Here is a 25,254-nt window from a genome sequence, read left to right as displayed (position 1 = left end):
GACAACCACCAGGATTTGATACACATATATATCTCAGTATGATTGCCACTATAGCGACAGCTAAAACCTCCCGTCATGTTCCATAATTACCATTTCTTATTTATGATGAGAACGTGGGAGGATTTCTTTTCTTCCTCCATGTTTTTTTTTTGACTCCCCTTAAGGGGTTCCTTAGTCTTGAGCATATTCCATGACCCAGCAGTACTACTGAGGATATATTATGAAGATAGGTTCAAAGATTGAGCAATGTTATATTCATTGTGGCTGTGTTATTTTATGGTAGAAAATGTGTTACAGAAAATAGTCCCAACAATAGGCCGGTCAGTTTTGATATAGTCATTCAGTGCAGTAATAAGTAGCTGTTAGTAATTATTGCCACGAAGAGATGTTCATTTTAATTTGAAGAAGTATGCAAGAGTGTGTAGCATATACATCAAATTAATATTTACATGTATATATACAGCTAAAAAGCAGGCTGAAACAGTGGCTATTGATGGTAAAATTTTGGATCATTTTTGTTTTCTTTGGTAGGATGTGGTATTCACTGAAGAATATTTCAGTAGCTTTATTGAGATATAATTCATATGTCAATTCATTGAAAGTGTACAGTTCAGAAAAAATAAGGCGAGTTTATCGTAGACAAAGTGTACAGTTCATCTTAGTATATCCAGAGAGAAGTGCAGCCGTTAGCACAATTTCAAAACGTTTTTATCCAGAACGTTTAATGCCAGAAAGAAACTCTGTACCCGTTAGCAGATACTTCCCACTTCTCCCCATTGTGTCTTCCTGTTTTCCCATAGGCAGTCCCTAACCTATTTCCCTGTCCTGAGCATTTCATATAAGTGGAACTGTACAGTATGTGGTCTTTAATGACTGACCTTTTCCATGTACCATGTTTTCAAGGTTCATGTGTATTGTAGCATGTGATAGTGTTTCATTACTTTTTATTGCCAATTATTCCATTGTATTAATCTGTCCCATTTTATTTATCCATTCATCAGTGTGTAGATATATGGATTGTTTCACTTTTGACTATTGTGAATAATGCCAGATTTGTGTGTACCAGTTTTTGCATGGACATGTTTTTACTTCTGTGGGAGTGGAATTCCTGGGTCAAATGATAACTTAGGTTTAATCCTTTCAGGAGTTGGCCAGACCGTTGTCAAGTCAGCCATGCATTTAAACATTCCTACCAGCAATATATGAGGATTTTAATTTCTCTGTATCTTTGCCAAAATGTGTTCTCTTTTTTATTTGACCTATCCTAGTGGGTGTGAAGGTAGTATCTTGTGGTTTTGATTTACATTTTACTGGTGACTAATGATTTGAGCATCTTTTCATGTGTAAATGTTCTAAGCTTCTGTGCATAACATAAATTATTTAGATTTATAAAGTTTTTCTCATTTAGAAAGGCATAGTTACTTAAATTTGGTATATTGATTAAAGATGCAGATTGAAGTATGACTTCTATAGTTGACTGTTGGACAAGATAGGGGTTAGAGGCACTGACCATGCAGTTGAAAACCTGAAAATAACTTTGACTCAAAAACTTGACTGCTAATCGCCTACTGTTAACTAGAATTCTTATGAATAATTTAGTAAATTAGCAAATATTTTGTATGTTATATGTATTATATGCTGTATTCCTACAATAAAGTAAGCTAGAGAAAAGAAAATGTAGTTAAAATTATGAGGAAAAGAAAATACATTTAACAATGCTGTTTAAAAAAAAAAAAATCCCTTCATAAGTGTGCCTGCACAGTTCAAGCCCATTTTGTTCAAGGGTCAGCTATAATGTGAGCATCATGAATAGTAAAATAATAGAAAGTAGAGCTTGAAATCTGAGTCTGGAGGAGGATCAGGGGAGAATTTTTTAAAACCTATTCAGCAAAAGTAAGAATAACAGTTATACAAGGATAATCAAAAGGTGTGTATGCAAAGAAGGTGGTGTGAATTAGAACAAATATAAATTATTACATTGTATGAATAGAATTCCGTTAAGACTTTCAGTTTGGATTAATTAATGATCTTAGCTATGTCTTATTTTGTGAGACAAGGCTTAAACAAGACATGACCAAATAAACAATATAATGTCACAGGGAGCAAGAATGGCAGTGTATATACTGTCTACTATAAGTAGAATTTTAAAGTCAGAGCATGAGGAGGAGAGAAGCACATAAGCCCAGTACACATGAATTTTGGCTACCATGATTTAAATAACACCAGTTCCCCCAGGAACATTGTTCAGACTTCACATACCCTAGAATATTAACTAATTGCATAAACTACAAAATTTGCCGCTAGCTCTTCAGTCCACAAGTCAAAATGTAAATGACAAATGCATAGCATGTCCCTTTTTTCAAAAGACTCTTGGTGATTGGTCACTGTGCATCTGTTTTTCAATTCACGCGTAGATGGCACAGTGTTTGGTGGTGGGGTTGCCTCTGTCTCTCAGTGATATACTTGCCCAGGTTACACTTAAAGAACCAAATCGGGAATTAGCCAACATAGATGAAAGTGCAGCAGAGAAACAGTAACACTAGAAGTGAAATTTGAACTGAATGTAAATCGAGTTAACAGCAGAAATCGCTAACCTTCGAATGTAGACATGCTGCATTTGGAGAGACTGGATATGCAGCCAGAGGAATTTGTGAAGGCAAGCTTATCAACATAAATGAGGAAAGTGGTTGTAATAAAAGGGATAAAGATGTCTCAGAGGAAATGATGCCAACAAAAAACATTAAAGATATTTCACAACATTGAAAGTGCAAAGGATAAAATGTTGGAAGCTGATCAGGCTTAGAAAGGAGTATGACAGTTCGCCAAGGCATAGAAAATATGCTCACTCTACACATAAGTTATGTGATCAGAAGAAGGCAAGAACCATTCAAATTATTTTAGCTTAGTTTTTTTTTCTAATGTTTTCAATTACAATGTACCCTAAGTACTAGTTTTACTATTTTTTTTCTATTTCATGTCTTTTCACTGTCAGAAATAGTGTTTAATGTTTTGACAATTTTTAAAAGTTATGGAACAATCATAATTTTTCCCATTGCATGGTCATTTTTTAAGTCTTATGTTGTCATGCAAAGTGAGGACTGCCTGTTTTGAGAAAAGAAAAATAATCCAGGTAAATTTAATTGTCAAACCTTTATATGGTAAGTAATATCATGGTAGAATCTGTCTTTTGAATAGCTTTTAGGTTTAGAGTCATCTTAAAATACCCCATGTTTGAAGTTCTAAAACATTTTTGTATAATTTTATTAAGTATTTAAGGTCCCTACCACTTTTGGAAGTTCCTGATGCCAGTTTTGAGCCCGTTGGGCATTTTGAACTGTAAGGGATGATGCTGACTTTGTACATTGCTACTTAGTATCCAGCCTTTTCAGTTGTCTTTCCATCTTCTCCTCTGATGGTATTATCTTTCTTGTCGCCTTTGGCCTTATGGGTTGTTTTTGTAAGGTTTTAGGAGAGATAATTTGTGTTGCATTGCTTTGGTCTAAATAGAAGTATATTTGTGATGGAGATTTAACTCAAGTGATTTACTTGGAATTTGAAACATGTAGGAAGAATTGTTTTACTATTTTAACTAAATGTGTTTTTCTAATTTGAGAAGATAGGTAGGAATGCATGATTCCTAGTAAAAGGCTGAATTTCTGGATCAAATGAGATAATGATTAAATGTGCTTTAATCAGTGTGTAGTTAAAAATTCATGTATACAGGGATATTCCTAAGTTACAGAATTTAAATTATAAAGCTGACTGTTGTATGCACTGGCTTTACTTAAATAGAGCTCCATGTCTCTTTTTAATTAAAATATCCTAAAGCCTTTTAAAATACTCTAACTGGAGTGATACCTGTAGTCATTAGGTCCCTAATTCTTAAAGAATTTCACCAGGTAAGTAATTTGACATGTACGTAATAATTTATATCTTGTAGCACATTTTAGAGGAAATGAATAGTATCTGGTTTTCCTCTTCCTTTGGAGAATACATACACATCAAATAGCATAACAAAAAAACTCCCACATACTGGTGCATCTTCCTTTATGGAACTGACAGACTTCTGCGGGACTGACTGAGGGAGATACAAAGGGTCTCTTCTGGAGAACATCTCCAGTGTGTGCACACACAGTTTATTCTCATTATCCACAGACTCCATATTTGTGAATTTGCCTGCTCACTGAAAATATATTTGTAATCCCACATCAGTCAGTACTCATGGTGCCTTCATGTGCAAGCAAAACGGCAAAAAATTTGAGTAGTTTGATGCACACATTCCTAGCTGAGGCTGACCATGGCAGTACTTTGCCGCCTTCTTGTTTTCACTCTCTTACTGTAAACAAGTGTCCTTTTTGCAGTTTTCTGTAGTGCTATAATTTTTGCATTTTTGTGCTTTTTTTGTTGGTCATTATGCAGTTTGGAATAGCCCCCAGATATGGTGCCGAGGTGCTATTTAGCGTTCCTAAGTGCAAGAAGGCTGTTTTGTGCCATATGGAGAAAATCTGTGGTATAGAAGTTGAAGCTATGAGTTCATTATTAGTGAGTCACTAATACATATTAAGAGATCTTTAAACAGAAACATGTGAAAAACCAGGTTATGTATTGCTTGGTGACAAGGTGACCAGAGGCTCACGGGAACCCTACCCTGTGTTTTCCCTTGGGCAGTGGTGTGCATTATTCATTAATTCAGTGTGTGGTGACTTTGTAGAACACACTACCACAAATAAAAGAGTGACTTTAATGAGTATATGAATGAACAAATTAACCAGCTATAACCTCTGATTTCCTTCACTGAATAAAGTAAAATTCTTACCGTATTTTATTCCAAAAGCCTGCGTGTACACACAACACACACACACACACACACACACACACACAAATGTACCTCATTGACAGTATTTTGAATTGTGCCTTGTACCAGATTACATTGAAATTAGTATTTGGGGTGATAATGCAATTTTATCACAGTTCTTTTCATTTTGGAGCTTTTTAAAATTATAAATTATACTTAAAATTTACCGTTGTAACCATTTTTAAGTGTATTGTTCAGTGGCATTAAGTACATTCATATCGTGCAACTTGAGTGTTTTTTTAATACGGGACTGTGGATCCTAGGAGCTTATGATTGAATTTAACAAAAGTATTTGAACTTAAATCTAATGAATCATTTGTGTCTGCCCTTTAATTTATGTAAGATTTTTACTGCATTTTGGGTTAAGAATTGTCTAGAATTGCATCCTAGGGTAGTACTGTTTAATAACTTACATATTTGAGAATGCTTTGCACTCACATTTTTCTCCCTCTCCTTTTTTAGTGCTTTTTTAGGCCCAAAGGATATATTTCCTTACTCAGAAAATAAGGAAAAGTACGGCAAACCAAATAAACGAAAAGGCTTTAATGAAGGTTTATGGGAGATAGATAATAATCCGAAAGTGAAATTTTCAAGTCAACAGGTGCGTCATATTACATAAAATTTAGTTTAGTATCATTTATTCAGTCTTGGGGGATAATCGCTATTCTAGCTTTAGGAAAAGCAATATTAAAAGCCTTGTAAATTTCAGATTAAATTGTGCTTATTTGTGAGGTTGAATCTTGACCTTTCATATCTAGATGAACTGATGAAAATGTTACCTTCATGGGTAAACAGAATACTGGAAAATAGTCAATTATTTAAGTCCTTCTGATTGATTATTTAATGTGTCATCGAATTTAAAGCCATATGTAACTGTTCTCTGAAATTTAGGTAGTATAACTTGAAGAGTGTATTTTTTTTCTTACTCATTTTTTTTAAAGTTTACTTTTGAGAGAAGGGGAGAGAGAGGGAGAGACAGAATCCCAAGCAGGCTCTGTGCTCGGAGCACAGAGCACAATGCAGGGTTTGATCTCACGAACCATGAGATCATGACCTGAGCTGAAATCAAGAGTCGGACACTTAACCAACTGAGCCACCCAGGAGCCCCTTTTTCTTACTCATTTTAATTCCTAAATCCATAAAATTGTATTAGACTACAAACCTCATATGGGTTAAATTAAATATGTGACAGAAGTACTGATAGCACTGTGCAAAGTATACTTCATGTTTTTGGTGTTTAGGAGAGCAGCCTTAAACTTTCTTTTTAATCTGTTTTTCGTGTATCCAGAGGTTTTGTTCATTTAAATTAGATTGAGAAAGGGGCATCTGGCTGGTAGTCAGTAGAGCATGCGACTTTTGATCTTGCGGTCACAAGTTCAAACCCCACATTGTATGCAGAGCTTACTTAAAAAAATAAATAATAAGACTGAGGTAGTAAGAACTAAAAGATATAGTAGCAAAAAGTAGCATGTGCCATGCTGTTTCTTACCTTTAGAGAACTTTTCAGGTGCTATTCTGTCTGGAAGGTTTTAAATCTTACAGTGGTGCTCCAAGAGTGTGTTAGATGATCCTGAGTACCTTCATTATCACCCAAATTTATTTGTTAATCATACCATACTATGTTTGCTTTTGTACTTAACTGCCACGGGTTATTAGCTCCATGAACAAAGAAGTTGTTCTATGTGCCTGGCGTTGTCATATGCATGGCAAGAATAAGTATTCACTAAATACTGTTCCATGAATGTAAGACTGGATGGTTTCCCATCATTGTTGCCTCAGCTGTATAATGGGAGTCCAAAGACACTGAATTGATTATTTCCTGAAACTAACGGTTTGTAACTTCACTTGGATGATCATGTGTCCTGTGATTGTGATTGTACCTTCAAGGACTTTTTCATCCTCCAGATAGCCCAGCATGGTCACCCTATCCTATGTTCCTATGTACCTACTTAATCTCCGGGTGGTTTTCACCATCTGTATTCAGGATTTTCCATTTCACAATGAAATTTTTGGTGGTTTGTGTGCATGAAACCTAGCAATGTACTGTCCTTAACAAAAGTATGAATGATTGTGCTGATGTGGTATACTCTGTGTTTCTGGCCCAGATAGGTCCCCAGTGGCACATACCTAGGATATGGAGAAAGCAGTGAACCTCAAAGATAACAAAACATAATAGAAAAGTTGGCCATCATGATTTACAAAAATTTGTAGTGCTAGAAGTAATTTGGGGGGATGCTTTTATATTTCTCGTTGTAACTTTATCATTTTGTGGGTTATCAGCATTGCCTTTTTTATAAAAGAGGCAAAAGTTTAGGCTTGAGAAGGAAACCATTAGAAAGGGGCACAGTTTAGACTGCAGTGCTGTCGTCGTATAGACCTGTGCTTACCCTCACCTCCCAGTGTGTACTGTGTTTATCCCTGTTACTCATCTGTTTAGGCCCCTAGTAGATCTTCTGTGTAAGTATCTTGTCATCTGGGGGTATGTTCTCACCGCTGCCCCGAGCCCAGAGGAATCGCTGGCGTGATGGAATTATGGTTCATGAATTTGAAAAAAAAAAAAAAAGATGATTGGACTCCCATTCAGTACCTCCTATTAAATCAGAATCCCGTCTCAAGAGTCTGAATTTTAAATAAACTAAATATGAGATATAGATCAAAGTCTTTCAAGAAAGCTCTTGTATGTCCTTTGCTAAGGCTCTAAGATAAGTTTCTCTTTAGAATATGCCAGTAGTTGAATACAGTATAGGTCTGTGCTATTCTAAATCACGTTACATTGTATCTTGTTGGATATTTATTGGTTAGAACACTAGAATGGTCTTCTTTGTAATGTTACTTCCATTTCTGCCTCACTGTTTTATCCTTTACACTCAGTTATAGGAATACAGCCCCTTATAATACTTTTCTAAAGGAATAATAGAATTTAAAGCTTTTTAAAAAATTGTATATGTTAAAAGCATTTTGTGGAACAGAAATGAAGATACTTTTATAACTTATAAATAGGCTTTTGAATTTTTTCATGGGTAGAAAATTTTGAAATGGGGTAAAATCGTACTTTGTGAAGTTAATAGACCTGGTCGTTTATAGGCATCAACTAAGCAATCGAATGCATCATCTGATGTTGAAGTTGAAGAAAAAGAAACAAGTGTTTCAAAGGAAGATACTGACCATGAAGAAAAAGCCAGCAATGAGGTATGTTTAATTTCTGTTACATTCTAAACCCATTTTGTTGCAGGGAAGAAATTGGAAAATGGGTTGATCATTTGATCTCATAATAGAAAGTAATCTTTAAAGTATTTCAGTACTGAATGAGAAAGTGTTTAAAACTTATTTCCTTGTGTGAATATTAAACACTGTATTGTAAAATAATTTTTGCATCTTTATGGTGCATGGCTGGGGCCATGGTTGGGGCGCCTGGCTGGCTCAGTCGGTAGAGCATGCAACTCTTGATCTTGAGGTCATGAGTTCAGGAGCAGAGATTACTTCCAAAAAAAAAAAAAAAGATGCATGGATATATTTATTTGAAGTTGTTTCGCTGTGCAAAATATGAGGTCCACCCATAAGAGAGTGGGTTACTGTTTATTAGGAATCTTTTTCAAGATATTGTGGGATGGGGGAGATACTAGAAAAGGCATTGAACTGAATTTTGTTAAATCTAGGTTTACTTCCATCTCTATTTGATTATCTTTGAGGGGAGATGCTCACCTGAGCCTTTTCAGGTCTCATGCGTTGTTAGATGATCTCCAGAGTCTCAGCCATTTAAAATTTACATCCCTAAAATGTAGAAAAAAGTCATTTCGTAAATTTAAAAAGACAAACTTCCATGTGTACTAGCAAGTATGACCTCTGTTTTATCTGACAGAGGGAAGTGTTTTTTTGTTTTTTTTAAAGACACTGGCTATTACTTTCACTTTTATGATATTGCTTTCAAATTTCAGAGAAACAAAACAAGTTTCCCTAGCGCCTTTAGTGAAATATGCTGTTATTTTTAGTTTAAGAAATTTTCTTTAAGTCTTGATATAATTTGTTCAGTTTCATCTGTATGTATATTTTTTCAATTTTAGGATGTGACTAAAGCAATTGACATAACCACTCCAAAAGCTGCCAGAAGAGGGAGAAAGAGAAAGGTAATGTTATTGCTTAACCACAGGAATCTTTTTTTTTCCCCTTCAAATTTATTTATTTTGAGAGAATGCAAGTGAGGGAGGTGCCGAGGGAAAGAGAAAGAATCCCAAGCAGGCTCCACAACACCAGCACAGAGACTGATGTAGGGCTCGAGCTGTTGGATCAGCAGATCCTGACCTGAGCTGAAGTTTGGTGTGTAACCTACTGAGCTGCCCAGGTGCCCCTTAACCACAGGGATCTTAAAATAATTTTTATTTTAGTTGAATTGAGGAAGGTAGAGATAATGAAACCTTACTTTTTTTAAGTTTAGAGTTGGCCCTTTTCTCCAAATCCTTCATTTTATTAAAGGGTAGGTTATACTGTTCAGTTACGAAAACTAGCTGTTTCTTTTTAGTGACAGCACCCTTAAGATGAATAGTAAAGGAAACAAAATGCATCTGTTTTCATTGCTTTTAATGACACTTCAACTCTTCTTTGTAAAATAGATAATAATGTATACTCGAGGTTTTTGAGAGGATTAAGTGAATTAACATGTTACATATCCATAATAAATCCTGATACACAGTAATATCTGTGTAAGTATTGTTCATTCTAGTATTAGCAACATTGTTGCGTAAAATGAGACTGTGTGACACTTGAGTGGGAGGTACAGTCTGTGCTTTTAATTAATGTAGTAAGTGGGGCGCCTGGGTGGCTCAGTAGGTTGGGCGTCCTATTTCAGCTCAGGTCATGATCTCGCAGTTTGTGAGTTCGAGCCCCACGTTGGGATTTGTACTGACAGCTCAGAGCCTGGAGCCAGCTTCTGATTCTGTGTCTCTCTCTCTCTCTCTCTGCCCCTCCACCGCTCAAGCTCTGTCTCTCTTTCAAAAATCAACATTAAAAAAATAATAATAAAAAATAAGTTTCTTCTTCCCCATATGAAGTTTTGTTCTTCACCTTTTTCTAACGTATTTATTGTCTCAGACTATCATATACCAAAGATTCAAGGAAAACTAAGGCTTCGGTATCTTGTGAGGAAGTAAAATATGAAAACAAATAATTGTGGCTTTTTATTTCCTGTGGAAGGGGCTATGATAACTTTAACAAGATTTTAAACATAGGCTGAGTCTTGTCAGGCAGATGGAGGCGGGAGGAGGGGAACAATATTTCACATGCATCCTCTTTTAAAGCAGTGTGAATGATGGAGACTGGATTGGGATGGTGAGACAAATTCACGGATTAATTCATTCAGAATTTTAGTACTGACCTCACAGGTGTAGGCAGAGAATGCAGTAGTATTGAATAAAGGAGATAAGGTCTTTGTTTTCATTGAACTTACATTTTTGTTGAGACACAATAAATACATAAAGTAAGAGTTAAAATGGGGTGTTACGATAGTGACTTGGTAATAACTAAGTCATGAAAGGCTTTTCTAAGGAGTTAGCATGAGATTGGAAGGAAGAGGGACCTTCTAGCAGGTTGTTTGGTAGTGTAGAATGAGAAACGGGATTTAAGAGCACTTCAGGAGGTAAAGTTGATGGTTGATTGGAAGTGAGTGGGAAGGAGGAATCTAGGATGACTCCAAGGTTGGCTTGGTTTTGGGAGCAGAGGCGTGGGGAGGAGGAAATGAAACATCTAGGGGAATTGGACTGAAGATACATTGTTTTGATATCAAAAGGGGAAAAGGTAAAAGTTAAAGATGTAGTCACTGATAGAAAGACAGGAAATAGATGAGGTAGTCAAGGGAGAAAGTTTACTAGGAAGAATGCAGAAACCAGAACCCTGAGGGAACATAATGGAGATGAGAAGTTGCTTTGTAAAGTTAAGGCTGAGAGGGGTGCCTGGGTGGCTCAGTTGGTTAGGCGTCTGACCTCAACTCAACTATGATCTCAAGGTTCATGGGTTCGAGCCCTGCATCAGGCTCTGTGCTGACAGCTCAGAGCCTGGAGCCTGCTTTGGATTCGGTGTCTCCCTCTTTATCTGTGCACTTCCCTGCTTGCACTGTCTCTCAAAAAACAAACATTTAAAAAAATTTTAAAAAAGGCTGAGAATGAACTATCAAAAAAAGGATGTCAAGCTAAACAAGGGAGGAATTTTTTAAAAATTTTTTAATGTTTATATTTGTGAGAGAGAGAGGGTGTGGGGGGTGGGCATGGGTGTGCGAGGCAGGGGGGCGGGGGAAGGGCAGAAAGAGACAGAATCTGAAGCTCTGAGCTTTCAGCACAAAGCCCGATGTGGGGCTTGAACTCACATGCTGAGCCTCGAAATCATGACCTGAGCCGAAGTCAGAGGCTTAACCGACTGAGCCACCCCGGTGCCCTGGGAGGAGAGAATTTTTTTTAAAGGGGAGTGGTCAGTTATGTCTTGGTAATGGAGAGGCTACTGGAAGATGTTTGACAGTTGGGCTTCCCCAGGATACTTTTTTTTTTTTTTTAAGTTTGCTTATTTTTGAGAGAGCACAAGTGGGGAGGGGCAGAGAGGAGGGGGATGGGGGGAGACACAGAAACCAAAGGCTCCAGGCTTTGAGCTGTCAGCACACAGCCTGATGTGGGGTTCGAACTCACTAATGGTGAGGTCAGGACATGAGCCAAAGTCATAGGCTTAACCCGCTGAGTCAGCCAGGCACCCCTGCCCCAGGATACTTAAAGTCAGATGGTAAGGGCAGATGAAGGAGGTTGGAGAATAAAATATTTAATGGTAGAGTTACGCTGTTTTTGAAATTTTTGAAGGGAAGTAGAGAGAATGCAGCATCAGGGATTTGCATGGTTAAAGTGAAAAGATATGGTGAAAGATTTAACAAGTTGTTTGCAAAGCTAGGAAAGATTAAAGGTATGGAACAAGTATGAATTGTTGTAGTAAAGAGATGTTGGATGAGAGAAGGGAGAGGTACATTTGAAGGAAGAAACATAACAGGGAGAAGGAGATGGACATCTCATCCTTTTTAACATTAAAGGGAAATATGGAAAAGGTTATTTAAAAATTCTAGGCAGGGGCGCCTGGGTGGCCTAGGCGGTTAAGCATCTCACTGTTGATTCCAGCTCAGTTCCTGATCTCCTGGTTTATGAATTTGAGCCCCAAGTTGTGCTGTGTGCTGTGACAGCGTGAGGCCTGCTTGGCCTCTCTCTCTCTCTCTCTCTCTCTCTCTCACTCACTCACTCACTCACTCACACTCTCAACCTCTCTCTGTGCTTCCCCTACTCGCTCTCAAAAATAAATTAAAAAAAAAATTCTAGGGAGACTAGGGAATTAAGGGAATTCCTTCCTGCTGGCCTCAATCTCTTCTACACTGCCCAGTTCAAGGGAGGACTACATGTATAAGGCAGGAAGGAAGGATAGAAAGTTCATGCTGGTGAGGGGAGAAGACGGCATACACAACAGGGTAAAGGTATTAATGGATGGCTTGGAGATTTCCAACCAAGAGGCATTAAATGAATGCATGTTTGTATAGGGTTTTTTTTTTTTTTTTCCCCGCAGATCTCAGCATCAGGGAATAATAGAGCAGAAAAGGTAGAGTTTTACAGTAATTCTCTGCTGGAGATTTGTGGGACAGGTGCAGTAAAACAAGAATGCAGAGGACTTGAGGATGCATATGAATAGTATAATCTAATGGGGTGTTTTGTGGGAGGGGGTGCTTTAGGTAAGATGATGAAGGGAGTAGCTACAGAGTGGGGTGATAAATGAGTGCAGGTGTCAAAGGGTTACAGGTCTCTGTGAATCAAGTAAAATATAGAAGAAATTAATTTGCAGTGTATTTACATTTAAGATTTGGATATTTGTATATTTGAAATAACTTAGTCTTTTTTTTTTTTTGAGCTAAACAGTTGATTTTATTTTCATAAGGAAAGCTTTTGAGTTGCCTAATTTTTCTAACAGTGAAGAATACATCTTCATGATAGGGCTGGTTTTTTTATTCAGTATTAGTGTTAATATCTTTTTATTTATGATACTAATTATTTATGAATTTGTTACCTCTTATTGGTATCTCCTCCAAAAGATCCATTCTACCTTTAATTCTTGTATGATGTCTTGATTTATTTTCAAAAATAGAAAGTGTAAATAAAGAGAGGTGTGTGTTTTTTGTTTTTGTTTTTTGCACTGAAAAGCTCATCAGTTTGAACTGAATTTTAGAAGATTTTGCCCTCTTAACACCTCACTAGGAAGAGTTGTCATACAGTCTTGGGTTCTCAACCTTAGGTACGTAGGGAGCTTGGTAATGGTAAACAAAGAAAAAACAGGTGCCTGTTTCCCCACCAGGGGAGCTATTGAATCAAGATGGGGGGGGTATGTAAATTATTAAAATTCTAGAAATACAACCTTAGCTAATGTTTAAGGGAGCAATTTTTGTAATGTTCCTTGAGAACAGTTCAGGGGTGAACGTAGCTGAGTTAATTGACTTCTGATAATGCTCTGAATATGCATTGTTGTTTTCAAAGTATAAAAACAAAAATAATGTTTAAAATAAAAAAGATTCTTAGAAGTGGGATTACTGGGGTGCCTGGCTGGCTCAGTCAGAAGAGCCTGACTTTTCATATCTAGGGGTTGTAAATTTAAGCACCACCTGGGGTATAGAGATTACATAGATAACTAAAACTTAAAAAGTAGGATTGATAAATCAGAAATTTGTCTGTTTATTGCTGATATAAAGATATTGTTTCAGAAAGCTGTTGCCTGTTTATTGATCATTAGTAATCAGTATATGATTCTTCATTTCCTTACCAATACTGGGCTTTATCTCTTAAATGTTTGTGAATCAGATTGTTGATTAAAAGATTTTTAAGTTGTTTTGTCAATAAGATTGGATTGTGCATGTCTTTTCATGCTTTATTGCCTTTTTTTGTTAATTTAGTTAATGCTGAATTTTAAATAATGGGTCATGGGGAAGCAGCTCCTAGGGCCCCTCCCATCCTTGTCTTTGTTTTCTTCACTGTCTCTTTCCTCCCATTTCCATCATGATCAAGTTGTTTGCATTTCCTTTCTAATTGGTGGTTTTAACCTTTGTTCTACTCTACTGCTTGACTCCATTAAACTGACTCATTTTGGGCTCTTGTCTCTTCAGGCATCATAGTTTGCAAAGGGCCACTGCAATTGATTACTGCAGTAAATCACTCTTTACAGAAAATAGTAACTCCTAGAGAAACACAGCAGATCTCAGTCTTAATTCAAAAGTAAAACATGTATATATTAACAAAGTTAAAGAATAAGAAATATCAGCAACTTAATTTCTTCCCTTTACTAATATTAGAATATTAACTTAAGTTCCCTCATAAGTACACAATGTAAAGTGTTAGGATTTTAAGATACTCGATGAAAGTACATTTATAAGCATGTGTGGGTTAAGCATATTATACTTAGGTCATCATTTTGTATTGAGTGTTAGCTGCATTTTTACAAATTGGTGTTTTTTAGCCTGAGAACATCTAAAAAGTGATGTTTTTTGTTTTTGTTTTGTTAATGTTTATTTTTGAGAGAGAGACAGCGTGAGCGGGGGAGGGGCAGAGAGAGGGAGACACAGAATCTGAAGCAGGCTCCAGGCTCTGAGCTGTCAGCACAGAGCCCAGTGCAGGGCTTGAACTCATGAACCGTGAGATCATGACCTGAGCTGAAGTCAGATGCTTAACTGACTGAGCCACCCAGGTGCCCCTGATGTTTTTTGTTTCTTAGAATTGTTCACTAGAGTCTGCTAGTTGTGGTGTTTGGGGATGTCGCTCTGATGAGTTCACTACTGAAAAATAACAATCGTGTACAAGTTACAGTTATATGTAAACTTTGTATCGTAAAGTGGGATATCTTTGCTGTTGAATTAAATTTGAAATGCCTACTGTTTGCTAAGTAAGTTAATTAAATCTTTGTGATTCAGGCAGAAAAACAAGTAGAAACTGAGGAGGCAGGAGTAGTGACAACAGCAGCAGCATCTGTTAATCTGAAAGTGAGTCCTAAAAGAGGGCGACCTGCAGGTAGGATTATTAATGTTTAAATCTCTGGCTTGTGATTAATATTTCAAACCATTACAGCGTTGTACCTCAGATATCTTCGAATAGGTGGATAGGTAATTGGTTATGGGTAATATATACATTTCAAAGGAGATAAACATGGTTTCTGCTTTATGATAAAGTATTTAGATTTAAAATAATTGCTTGGGACTGTTTTCATTTTCTGTTTTACCTAAATGTCTCCTAATAGCTGCAAATGAGGCTGTGGTGAGATGAAATTCCATGAATGATAGATCTATTTTACCTCTCACTGTAGAAAGCATAAGCTTCACTGTAGTTTGGAAGGATATGTCTCTAATAGTAAGGCAAAGTAAAACAAAGAAAATTAACAGAATAGAGCCCATTTTTTTCTACTGCATAATAGGATTCTTTGAAAAGGGAAAATCCATAATACCCAGAAAAATCCTGAGATTTGTTTCCATAATTTTTATTTTGGAATTTAATATTTTAATGGATCAAATTAGTGGTGTTAGAAAATTCAGTGAATTATACAGATTTTCAGAGATGTAAATGTACCATATATATACAGTATTGTAATACGTATATGGAGATTGACTATAAGTGGTATTGTTATAAAGTTGAATTTTTTGATATTCCTGTTAAAACAATGAGGGATGTTCTTTGAAGTCCTCTCAGACATACTAAGGACAGACTGAAAATTACTCTGTTGATTGACCCCTTTTAAATATTCTGTTGTTGCTCATTTGAATCATTGGGGGATATTATCTTTAAAACTTAATAAATAAGATAGTATCTATAATAAACCACTAACCAATATTCTTATAGTACGTACCATTTGTAATCTTTATATGTGAGAATTGCATCTTAAAAGGAAGAGTGGGTAGTTACTGACTTTGTTTTTCCTTGTGAATGTTAGCTACAGAAGTCAAGATTCCGAAACCAAGAGGCAGACCCAAAATGGTAAAACAGCCCTGCCCTTCAGAGAGTGACATGTGAGTTTACTTTTAATGTAGGATATTTGCTGTTACTTTTTAGTAATTCTAAAAATTATGGGAAAAAACTATTGAAAAGTTTTTCATTGTGTAAAAAGTAAAAATTGATGGGGAGTCCAGAAAAATCTGATGTGATTATCCTTTCATTAAAGACATTTTCTTGGTATATCAAGGTTATAAAGATACTTAGATAATACAGGGTAAATCTATAAAAGAGAAGTTAGGCAATATAGTTTTTTTAAGCAAACTATTTTTTAAAGTTTATTTTGAAAGAGAGACGGGGTGGGGGGGGGCACAGAAAGAATTTCAAGCAGACTGTGCATTGTCAGCATAGAGCCGAATGTAGGGCTTGAACTCATGAACCGTGAGATCACGACCTGGGCTGAGACCAAGAGCTGGATGCTTAACCAACTGAGCCACCCAGGTGCCCCAAGGAATTTTTAGACAAAGTATTTTTGGAGCAATGTCCACAAATCTTTTCTAGTTCCTTTAGAATAACTTTTAAATATATAACTAAGGGGCTCCTTAGTAATGGCTGGCTCAGTCAGTAGAGCATGTGACCCTTGATCTCCAGGTCATGAGTTCAGGCTCCACGTTGGGTATAGAGATTACTTAAAAAAAAAAAAAAAGAAAGAAAAAAGAAAAAAAAAAAACCCTACTAAAATTACTTTTGCAATGTGAATTTAAAGTATTTTGATATGCTAACTACTTAGTTATCAACAAAAAAATTTTTTTCTTGCCACCTTTCTTTTCTGCATATGGGTATTGTTATATGACTTTTCTGGGTGGAAACTTCACGAGAGAGAGTATATATTTAGACAAAGGGCAAAAGTCTTTTTTAGCTCTTATGTTTAAAGATTTTATAGAGAAGGCTCAAGCGTGTTGGTCATTTAAGAGGGGCTTTTACAGTGTTTTATATGAAACATTTTTATAGGACATTTTAGTTACAGAACATGGAAGTTTGTACTTTTTGATTAAAATGTGTTTAAAGAGTTTTACTGCCAAGCTAGCTATTAAACTATCCTCAAAAATACTGGCACAATATTACAACGTGGTTTTAACTGCTGTAGTGAAGAAATTAGGTACATGCAGATGAGTTTTTCTTTTTAAACATGCCAAATCTTATTCATTCCCTTCCTAATCTAATCGTGGCATTGGGTATAAAGTCTAGGATTTCATAATTGATACAAGGTCTTGATCTGGAGACTTAGGAACTGAAAACACAAGGTATCTGCTCCCCTCTCCCTTTTATCACACACCTAGATCTGGGATAGGGAACCATAATAAATAAATATGCCTGTTTGGAAAGGAGAAGATTAAGAGGCATAGAGTAGTCATTGTTCCCTAGGAAATCTAGAATTCTAAGAAAATAGTGTGAGATCTCCTGATTTTAGGTATAAGGAAGGTTCCCTTGATTAGGCCCCAGTTTTTCCCTGAGAGTCTCTTGCCAGACCATATCTCTCCGTGGCTTTTAGCTAATCCTGTGACAGTTTACTTTTTCAGTATCGTCCTTAGATGTGTCTGAAAAGGTCATTGGAAAATATTACCTTCATCAGCTGGGTAGGATTCCGTCTGCTTTCAGGCTGTAGGGAGTTGGAGGGACCCAAGTTTCCTTTTTAGATCTCCATTAATTTCTCTTGATGCAGGCTGTATTACATTTGCTGATAATACTTTATTGTGAGTGTGTGTGTTTTATTTGAGCCAGCTTCATGCCTAGTGGTCTTTTTATTTAAGTTTATTTATTTATTTTAGGGAGAGCGAAGGGGACAGAGGATCTGAAGTGGGCTCCTCTCTGATACCAGAGAGCCCAATGCAGGGCTTGACCTCACGAACTGTGAGATCATGACCTGAGCCAAAGTTGGCCACTTAATCAACTGAGCCATGCAGGTGGTCTTTTTATAGGATTTTCTCAATCCTTTTTCTCAATCCTTTTCTCAAATTTTTTTGCTTAAAAAATTGTATTCACACTGCCCCCCTGCCCCCCCCACATGCTTATCTTATTATACTTAATTTGCACTCACTTTGAGTTTACAGATTTTTCTGAGAACCCCTTGGTCTCTTTCCTAGAAACTATTTGTTCATCTGAAGGACCACGGTAGCCCAATTTGAATACTTAAGGAGAGGCTGGCAGCTCATACCCTTGATTGGATCTTTGACCCTAGTCTTTTTCTGAATTTGAAATTTTTACAAGATGGAGGTGACTTTAAACACAGAAATGCGTGGAATTTTTAGGTTTTCCTTTTGTCATTTTGTTATTTTTTTAAATTTTTTTTTTTTCAACATTTATTTATTTTTGGGACAGAGAGAGACAGAGCATGAACGGGGGAGGGGCAGAGAGAGAGGGAGACACAGAATCGGAAGCAGGCTCCAGGCTCCGAGCCATCAGCCCAGAGCCTGACGCGGGGCTCGAACTCACGGACCGCGAGATCGTGACCTGGCTGAAGTCGGACGCTTAACCGACTGCGCCACCCAGGCGCCCCTTGTTATTTTTTTAAACTCCTTTCTTGAAGTACCCTATCAAATCTATCCTGGTAACAACCAACTTAAGATGCTAGCATTCGGTCTTGAAAACTTGTCACTCAAAGCCACGCATTCACTGAATTTTCTTTCACGTTATCACAAATGACAGTTTTACCTATTGTATAATAATATATTAGGATTTTCAATTTCTCAGCCCCAGAGTCAGTGTCACATTGTGTTACATAAATTTCTGTATCCATGAGCTTTTTGCAAAGGCAATTTATGGACAGCCTCACATAGTGGTAACTTAATGACACTTCACATTATGTGTAGGCTGGGTATCGGGTATAGCTATTCTCAACTGTGTATCTGAGCACAAACTCAGTGTGGAGTGCAGTTAAACTATGTAAGCTTTTCTTATACTTTTGCTCTCCCATCATGAGAACAGAATGTATGTGTTAGTGGTAGCTTTTTTGCCGTGAGTCCTGAAATGACAGTGGTATAGAACCCAGAAGAGCTGAAACCATCTTAGAATTCTCACGTAAAGTAAGAAATATTTGTTATAAGCGACTGAGATAATTGGGGTTGTATTTGCAGTAGTTTTTGCTTACGTTAACATGTTTTTTTAACTATTTACAAATAGTTTCCTACTGTGCCTTGACCTAGTAAAAAGGGAAATTGTTGCTATGGAGAAGTGTTTTTCATGAAAGGCGGTATGGAGGACCATTCGGAAAATACTTGTTTATAGCAAGCTCTGATGGTTAATTTTGTGGCAATCTGCTTTGATACTGTTCAAAAACCCTTGAAATAATAATCCCATCTCTTATGACCTTATTGTACACTTCTTAATCTGTTTTAAAAAAAAAAAGCTGAATGGTATTCCACTGTATGTATCACTCTTAAGATATAAAGTTTATATAAACTTAAAATTTTAAATGATTTTACTCGCATGCCTTTTCTTCCATCGGTTAGAAATTGATGAGGAAACCCACATGACATTTGAAAATAAGCATAGCCAATAATGGTTGTTAATAAGACAAATTTCTAAAGAGGTTAAAAAGTGAATTTTTTCTCTTCCAGTTTAATAATCTCCTAAGAGTTCAAGGAAGCAGTGTCTGATAGGTGGTCAGTGGATTTGGAACTGAGATATTGGACCAATTACATGATCTGAAGTCTCTTCCACCTCTCAGACCCATTGATATAATTGTGTAATTTTTGAAAATCTCACTGAAATTCCTAGAACAGTAAAAAAGATCAATCTTAATTTTATTTTTTTATTTTTAAAAGTTTATTTTGAGAGCAAGTGAGCATGGGCAGGGAAAGGGCAGAGAGAAGGGGAGGGAGAGAATCTCTAGCAGGCTCTGTGCTGACAGCACAGAGTCCGACGTGGGGCTTGATCTCACAAACTGAGAGATCATGACCTGAGCCCAAATCAAGAGTCGGACACTTAATCAATTGAGCCACCCAGGTGCCCCCCCAAAAAGATTTTTTAAACAGCTGTTAAAACTTGTTGTAGTTTTTTATGGGGTTGCTTTCATTGAACGTATATACCATAGAAGTAATTATGTGGTTAGCACTGGCATCATTTTTTTTTTTTAATGTTATCTATTTTTGAGAAAAAGAGAGAGACCATGAACAGGGGAGGGGCAGAGAGAGAGAGAGGGAGACACAGAACTCGAAGTGGGCTCCAGGCTCCGTGCTGTCAGTGCAGAGCCCAACACGGGGCTCAAACTCAAACCGGGAAATCATGACCTGAGCTGAAGTCAGATGCTCAACCAACTGAGCCACCCAAGGGCCCCTGCACTGGCATCCTTTGATTCTGCTAGAGCCTAACATCGTATCATAAATACTAAATACTCGTATTTATTTCTGCTGTATTCATTAGCATAGATGTCATCCAATGATAATGTTACGCTTACTGGACAGCTTTGGTAGTTTTGACTTAGTTTTAATGAGGTCTGTAAATCCACTGGTGATGGGAATGCTTATTGCTAGTGAATTTAGCACCGTTAGACATTATGCTTAGTGGCCATATATTTTACCATTATGTGCGTAATTTGGGAGCCTTTTACCTTGCGGAGTATTTCTTTGAATTCTAAAATGGCCATATTTGATAATAACCAGTTCACTTCTACAATTGTACTTTTCCCAGTCTACTCTTTTTTTTTTTTTTTTAATTTTTTTTTTTTCAACGTTTATTTATTTTTGGGACAGAGAGAGACAGAGCATGAACGGGGGAGGGGCAAAGAGAGAGGGAGACACAGAATCGGAAGCAGGCTCCAGGCTCTGGGCCATCATCAGCCCAGAGCCCGACGCGGGGCTCGAACTCACGGACCGCGAGATCGTGACCTGGTTGAAGTCGGACGCTTAACCGACTGCGCCACCCAGGCGCCCCTCAGTCTACTCTTTTTAAAACCTGTTATTCTTATAATGATGTAGAATAGAAGGTCTGGCTCTTTCACCCATCTAATATACTGCTGTGGCCCCACAGTGAAGAGTAGTATCTTGGCACAGAAGGTCCTACTCCGTATTCTTTTTTTCAGTGAATGAGTAACATGACAAAAAACTGGGAAAACAAAGGGAAAATCACTTTATTACCTTAATGCCACTATGATTTTTGTGTCTTCTAATTTATATGAAAAGGATGTTCTTTTCTTTCTATTACTGGATGGTAAAAATACTCATATTTTACTGGAAGATATGTTAAATTTGTCTAAGTAAATTATTGCTCATTTTTAGCCAAAATACTTCTTTGATTGGGAGAGTATGGCTAAAAGACAATGAATAATGATACCTAAAAATTCATTTTCCATTGCTGTATTTTCAAAAATAGGGTAACTGAAGAAGACAAAAGTAAGAAAAAGGGGCAAGAAGAAAAACAACCTAAAAAGCAGCTTAAAAAGGATGAAGAGGGCCAGAAAGAAGAAGAAAAGCCAAGAAAAGAGCCAGACAAAAAAGAGGGGAAGAAAGAAGTTGAATCCAAAAGAAAAAATTCAGCTAAAACAGGGGTTACATCAACCTCTGATTCTGAAGAGGAAGGGGATGATCAAGAAAGTGAAAAGGTACTATCAAGTAAAATACTTATTCTATTTTTGGTTTCCTGTGTAGTTCTTTTTCTCTCGTAAGCTTTCAGTATCTGTGAAAGTATGAATGTGATTAAAAGTAAAACTGAATTTCCCTGCCTTTCTGAGTAAACTTGAATTAGCTGTGTTAAAAACCATACTTGAAACTTTATTATAATTCTAAGTTTATCTCACCCTTCACAATTATGATACGGAAATCAAATGTTTACTCCAGTAACCCACCTATCTAGAAAAGGTAGAAAAGTAGAAATTAAGCTAGATGAGCTGCGACGAGAGAAGACCTAAAAGCGATGCATTTATACGGGGATTTTTATTATTTACTACAGTGAAATTCTTAACTACTCTTCAGGCCTATTTAGTGTACGTTTTATCAGTGGTATTTGAATGCCACAGTTGTTTAGGAATAAGTACTGTATGTAATCTTGGAGATCTACAGACCTGGTTTGTGTGAATCTTTTTTTTCTTTTTCTTTTTTTTTCCTGATTTCCAAATACTTGAGAAGCCAAGCAATGTACCTGTCAGTAAACAGTACTGAAATCAGAACCATAGTGTGGAGGCCAACAGCCTGACATACTTTGAGCCAAAAGGCCATCGCTTAGTATATTACAGTAGTGCAGGAAATAGATTTTAATTCCCCGAATCAGCAAGGGAAAGTTCAGTTTAGACAGCAACATGTATAATTCTGAGATTTTTAAAAATCAGTCATTTAAGTATTTGTCCCTTAAGAAAACCAGTTGCTTTTTTTTTCCTCCCAAGATTGTAATCATAGTCACTGACTTGGTAGTTAACTAAATTCATCCTAATCCTCAAAACAGAAGAGAAAAGGTGGAAGAAACTTTCAGACTGCTCATAGAAGGAATATGTTGAAAGGCCAACATGAGAAAGAAGCAGCAGATAGAAAACGCAAGCAAGAGGAACAGATGGAAACGGAGCAGTAAGTATTTTTTTATTCTAAATTTTGATTTTTTAAGCTAGCATGAAATTTTTAAACGATAGAATCTCATTTTTCAGACCTTGATGAAGCCTTTAAGAGAAGTGACTTCTCCCCTGTGTTAGAAAACAGTCTTCAATATATGATGATAATCATGTTTCAGGCTTCATTCTTTGCTGAGTAAGAGGAGGAAATTCAGAGGTAATCACTTGTGAATATTTTTAATTTAAACTGAAAGTGCAGATAGGATTTAACTGTTAGTGGCTTTGCTGAAAATGTCCCCATCCTCTACTGTTTACTTGTTTAGTATTAAATACAGAAAGTGGTGATAATATGTTGGTGGAGGAAGAAGGAAACATCCTTGTCATACCACCAGCAGACCTCTTCCCAAAAGAACAGCAACAATAAGAGGAGCACAGTTGGAAACCCGAGAAGCCAGTAAAAGTAAATCTAGAGGCTGACAGGGTTTGAGTTGGATGTGTGCGATACAAAAGCTCCAAGCTGACTTAAGTTTTGATACTTGGAGACAATACGCACTTACCGTGGGGAATTTCTTTCCCCTTTAATTTTATTCTATAACATAATTTTATTAGGAGGAAAATAGCACTGGTGATGATTACACTCCATGTGCTTATTACATTTGTTTTCCTAGTTATCTTTAGACTGTCACTTCTGAGTTTTCTTTGAAAAGCATTTTGTTGCGAAGCGTCTTGCATTATTCTGACTAAACTTGGTTTCTTGTTAATGGAAGTGATTTTAAAAACATGCTGTAGGTCATTAAGACACATTTAACGATAAGTAATGAATTCTTTAATTAATTTGTACTTTCTCTTTATAAGATAGAGTTGTGAGCCAAAGTCTCTTCACAAGTATAGCGTTTGACTATCTGCTTTCTTAGTTGTTTGGAGGATAATACATAAGCAGTTTCAGCTGCTTGAGTGGAGTGACATCAAAGATCTAAAGCTCAGAAATGTTACTCCCTCTAGTCTGTTAGACTTGACCGTTTCTGTAAATATGTTAAAGTTACTCTTTATTGCCTATCCTTTTCTATCCTTTCACTGAAGAGTTGTTGGACTGTTTGTTACTTTTGACTTTATTGTGCTCCCCAAACTAAGATAGAAAATTAGTGGTTGCTTAGTAAATCTAGCCCGGCCCTTCTTCAGTATCTCAAAGTTATCTTTATGTGTTTCAGTTTCTTTTTGAATGTCCTCCGAATGTAACTTTCTCAAATTCTAATATTTGTGTTTTCTTTCCTTCTCCTGTTATTACAAAACTTTGTACTTGGACAGTTTTGCTCTGTAAAGCATTTCAGATGCAGCTTGTGTGAAATGCATTATGCAAAATAAAGTTTATTGTATTGTATTCCCAGCCAAACAACATGTAATCTACAGTAATAAAAAATATATCTCATTTTGGGCTCAAAGCATTAATCCAGTTACTGAAAAGAGAATACAAGTGGAGCAAACAAGAGATGAAGATCTCGAGACAGACTCATTGGACTGAATTCCCCCCTCCCCCCCCTTGATGGAAGAATGTTGCAGATTCTAAATTGAGGACTTCATTAATGGCATTACTGTGTTATGATTGTTAAAAAAAAAAAAACAAAAACAAAAACCTGTAAGGTACACACTACATACTAAGGTCGGCCATCATTCCTGTTAAGTTTTTTTTTTGTTTTGTTTTGTTTTGTTTTTTTCCAAGCTTAAGGTGAAGCTTTGTGTTTGAAAGTTAGAAGATGGTGGTTGTACATTATTTCATTTAGAAAATATAAAAATTCATTTTGTTTTGAAGCTAGGTGTTAAACTGGAATAGCTCTTATACCCCAGAGAATGGGGGCAGTTGTGCCCTTCCCTTGACATTCCTTTGTTGTTTAATTCTTTAGAATCTTAATAATTGTTTTTTTAATCCTGAGAGATTAAACAGTAGACTTGTTAAGAAAACAAAAATGAAACTGTAACCAAAATTTTAAAATAAAGTCTTTTTTAAAAAAACCTGATTTTTAGATATTGTTTTGTTCTTGTCTATTTCAATTGGTTTACAATAGGGCCCGAACTCAAAGCCAAGACACTAGAAATTAGGAGTTGTTTTAAAGGGTTATTTACAGTAAAATGGTACTTTTTCTTTTGTATAATGGTATGTAAATGTCAGTGAATGTCATTTAAGTTTGATGTATTGGCCAAACCCCCGTTTTAATACTATTGTCTTTGAACAGTCTGTTTAACCTTGAAACTTAACAACTCCTTCAACTGTCTGCCCTCTTGGAGATGTGGGAAAAGTTAGTCTGTTTTGACATACTACTTTTAAAAATAATTATGTAGAATTCATGAAATGTTTATAAGCATTCTTTTCCCACTATGGTATGTTTGTCCACTGACCCTGAAATTGGGTCTTTAAGCAACACACTATTTACTATTGGAAAAAAGTTTCACCATGACTAGCATCAAAATTATTTGTGATGCCACTGAAACACTAGATTTTAGCTGTTCGTTTTTACATGTGTTTTTTTGTTTATAGTTAATGCTGTGGCATTCTAAAGTTGTATGCATTACAAGTCAATTCCTTGTGATCTAGGCTATTTTCTACCTTAAAAATTTTTTTAGCTTTTACATAAGGGATTGTGGGCATTTGGTAATCAGTCACAAAGTTCCAACGTTTTGAAATATTTGTGTTAACATTTGATAGGCAGAATAAAGATGAAGGAAAGAAGCCAGAAGTTAAGAAAGTGGAGAAGAAGCGAGGTTAGTTATTTCCCTTCCTAAGATGTATAAAAATTATACATAGAAAGGAAGTTCTATATTTAATTTTTCATGTGTAGGTTTTTAAGTCATTTCGTAAGAGTTCTCAAATCCCCTATAATTGTGCTTTTTCAGATCCCTAACGG

The 25,254-nt window shown here is 36.4% G+C and overlaps 2 protein-coding genes across 6 annotated transcripts in view; one reads left to right on the top strand and one right to left on the bottom strand.

Moving 5' to 3' along the window:
• The window catches only part of PSIP1 (PC4 and SRSF1 interacting protein 1), a 40,069-nt gene that overhangs the window by 9,472 nt on the left and 5,343 nt on the right, over positions 1 to 25,254 (top strand). The window contains exons 4-12 of one of the 5 annotated variants that reach the window (XR_006959654.1): positions 5,318 to 5,456; positions 7,940 to 8,044; positions 8,917 to 8,979; positions 14,814 to 14,910; positions 15,824 to 15,899; positions 21,193 to 21,421; positions 22,258 to 22,376; positions 22,454 to 22,574; positions 23,743 to 23,861. Coding sequence is in view for 4 of the 5 variants with exons in the window: in XM_047064770.1 (XP_046920726.1) it covers positions 5,318 to 5,456; positions 7,940 to 8,044; positions 8,917 to 8,979; positions 14,814 to 14,910; positions 15,824 to 15,899; positions 21,193 to 21,421; positions 22,258 to 22,376; positions 23,798 to 23,876 (907 nt within the window). In the remaining variant the exon portion in view is untranslated. Of the gene's footprint in view, positions 1 to 5,317; positions 5,457 to 7,939; positions 8,045 to 8,916; positions 8,980 to 14,813; positions 14,911 to 15,823; positions 15,900 to 21,192; positions 21,422 to 22,257; positions 22,377 to 22,453; positions 22,575 to 23,662; positions 23,691 to 23,742; positions 25,028 to 25,055; positions 25,112 to 25,254 lie in introns of those variants that run through there. The other 4 variants (XM_047064769.1, XM_047064770.1, XM_047064771.1 and 1 more) reach the window with 4 other exon arrangements.
• Positions 8,395 to 25,254, bottom strand: part of SNAPC3 (small nuclear RNA activating complex polypeptide 3) — a 70,163-nt gene continuing 53,303 nt past the window's right edge. Inside the window, exon 11 of the transcript XR_006959656.1 lies at positions 8,395 to 8,626. The gene's annotated coding sequence lies outside the window, so the exon portion shown is untranslated. The remainder of the gene's footprint in view (positions 8,627 to 25,254) is intronic.

The sequence above is a fragment of the Lynx rufus genome, unplaced genomic scaffold (genome assembly GCF_022079265.1).
Source record: "Lynx rufus isolate CCGP_SWC_20201006 ecotype Redwood Valley unplaced genomic scaffold, mLynRuf1.p SCAF_10, whole genome shotgun sequence".
In the NCBI taxonomy this organism is placed as follows: domain Eukaryota; kingdom Metazoa; phylum Chordata; class Mammalia; order Carnivora; family Felidae; genus Lynx; species Lynx rufus.
This window is presented reverse-complemented; position numbering and strand designations above follow the sequence as displayed.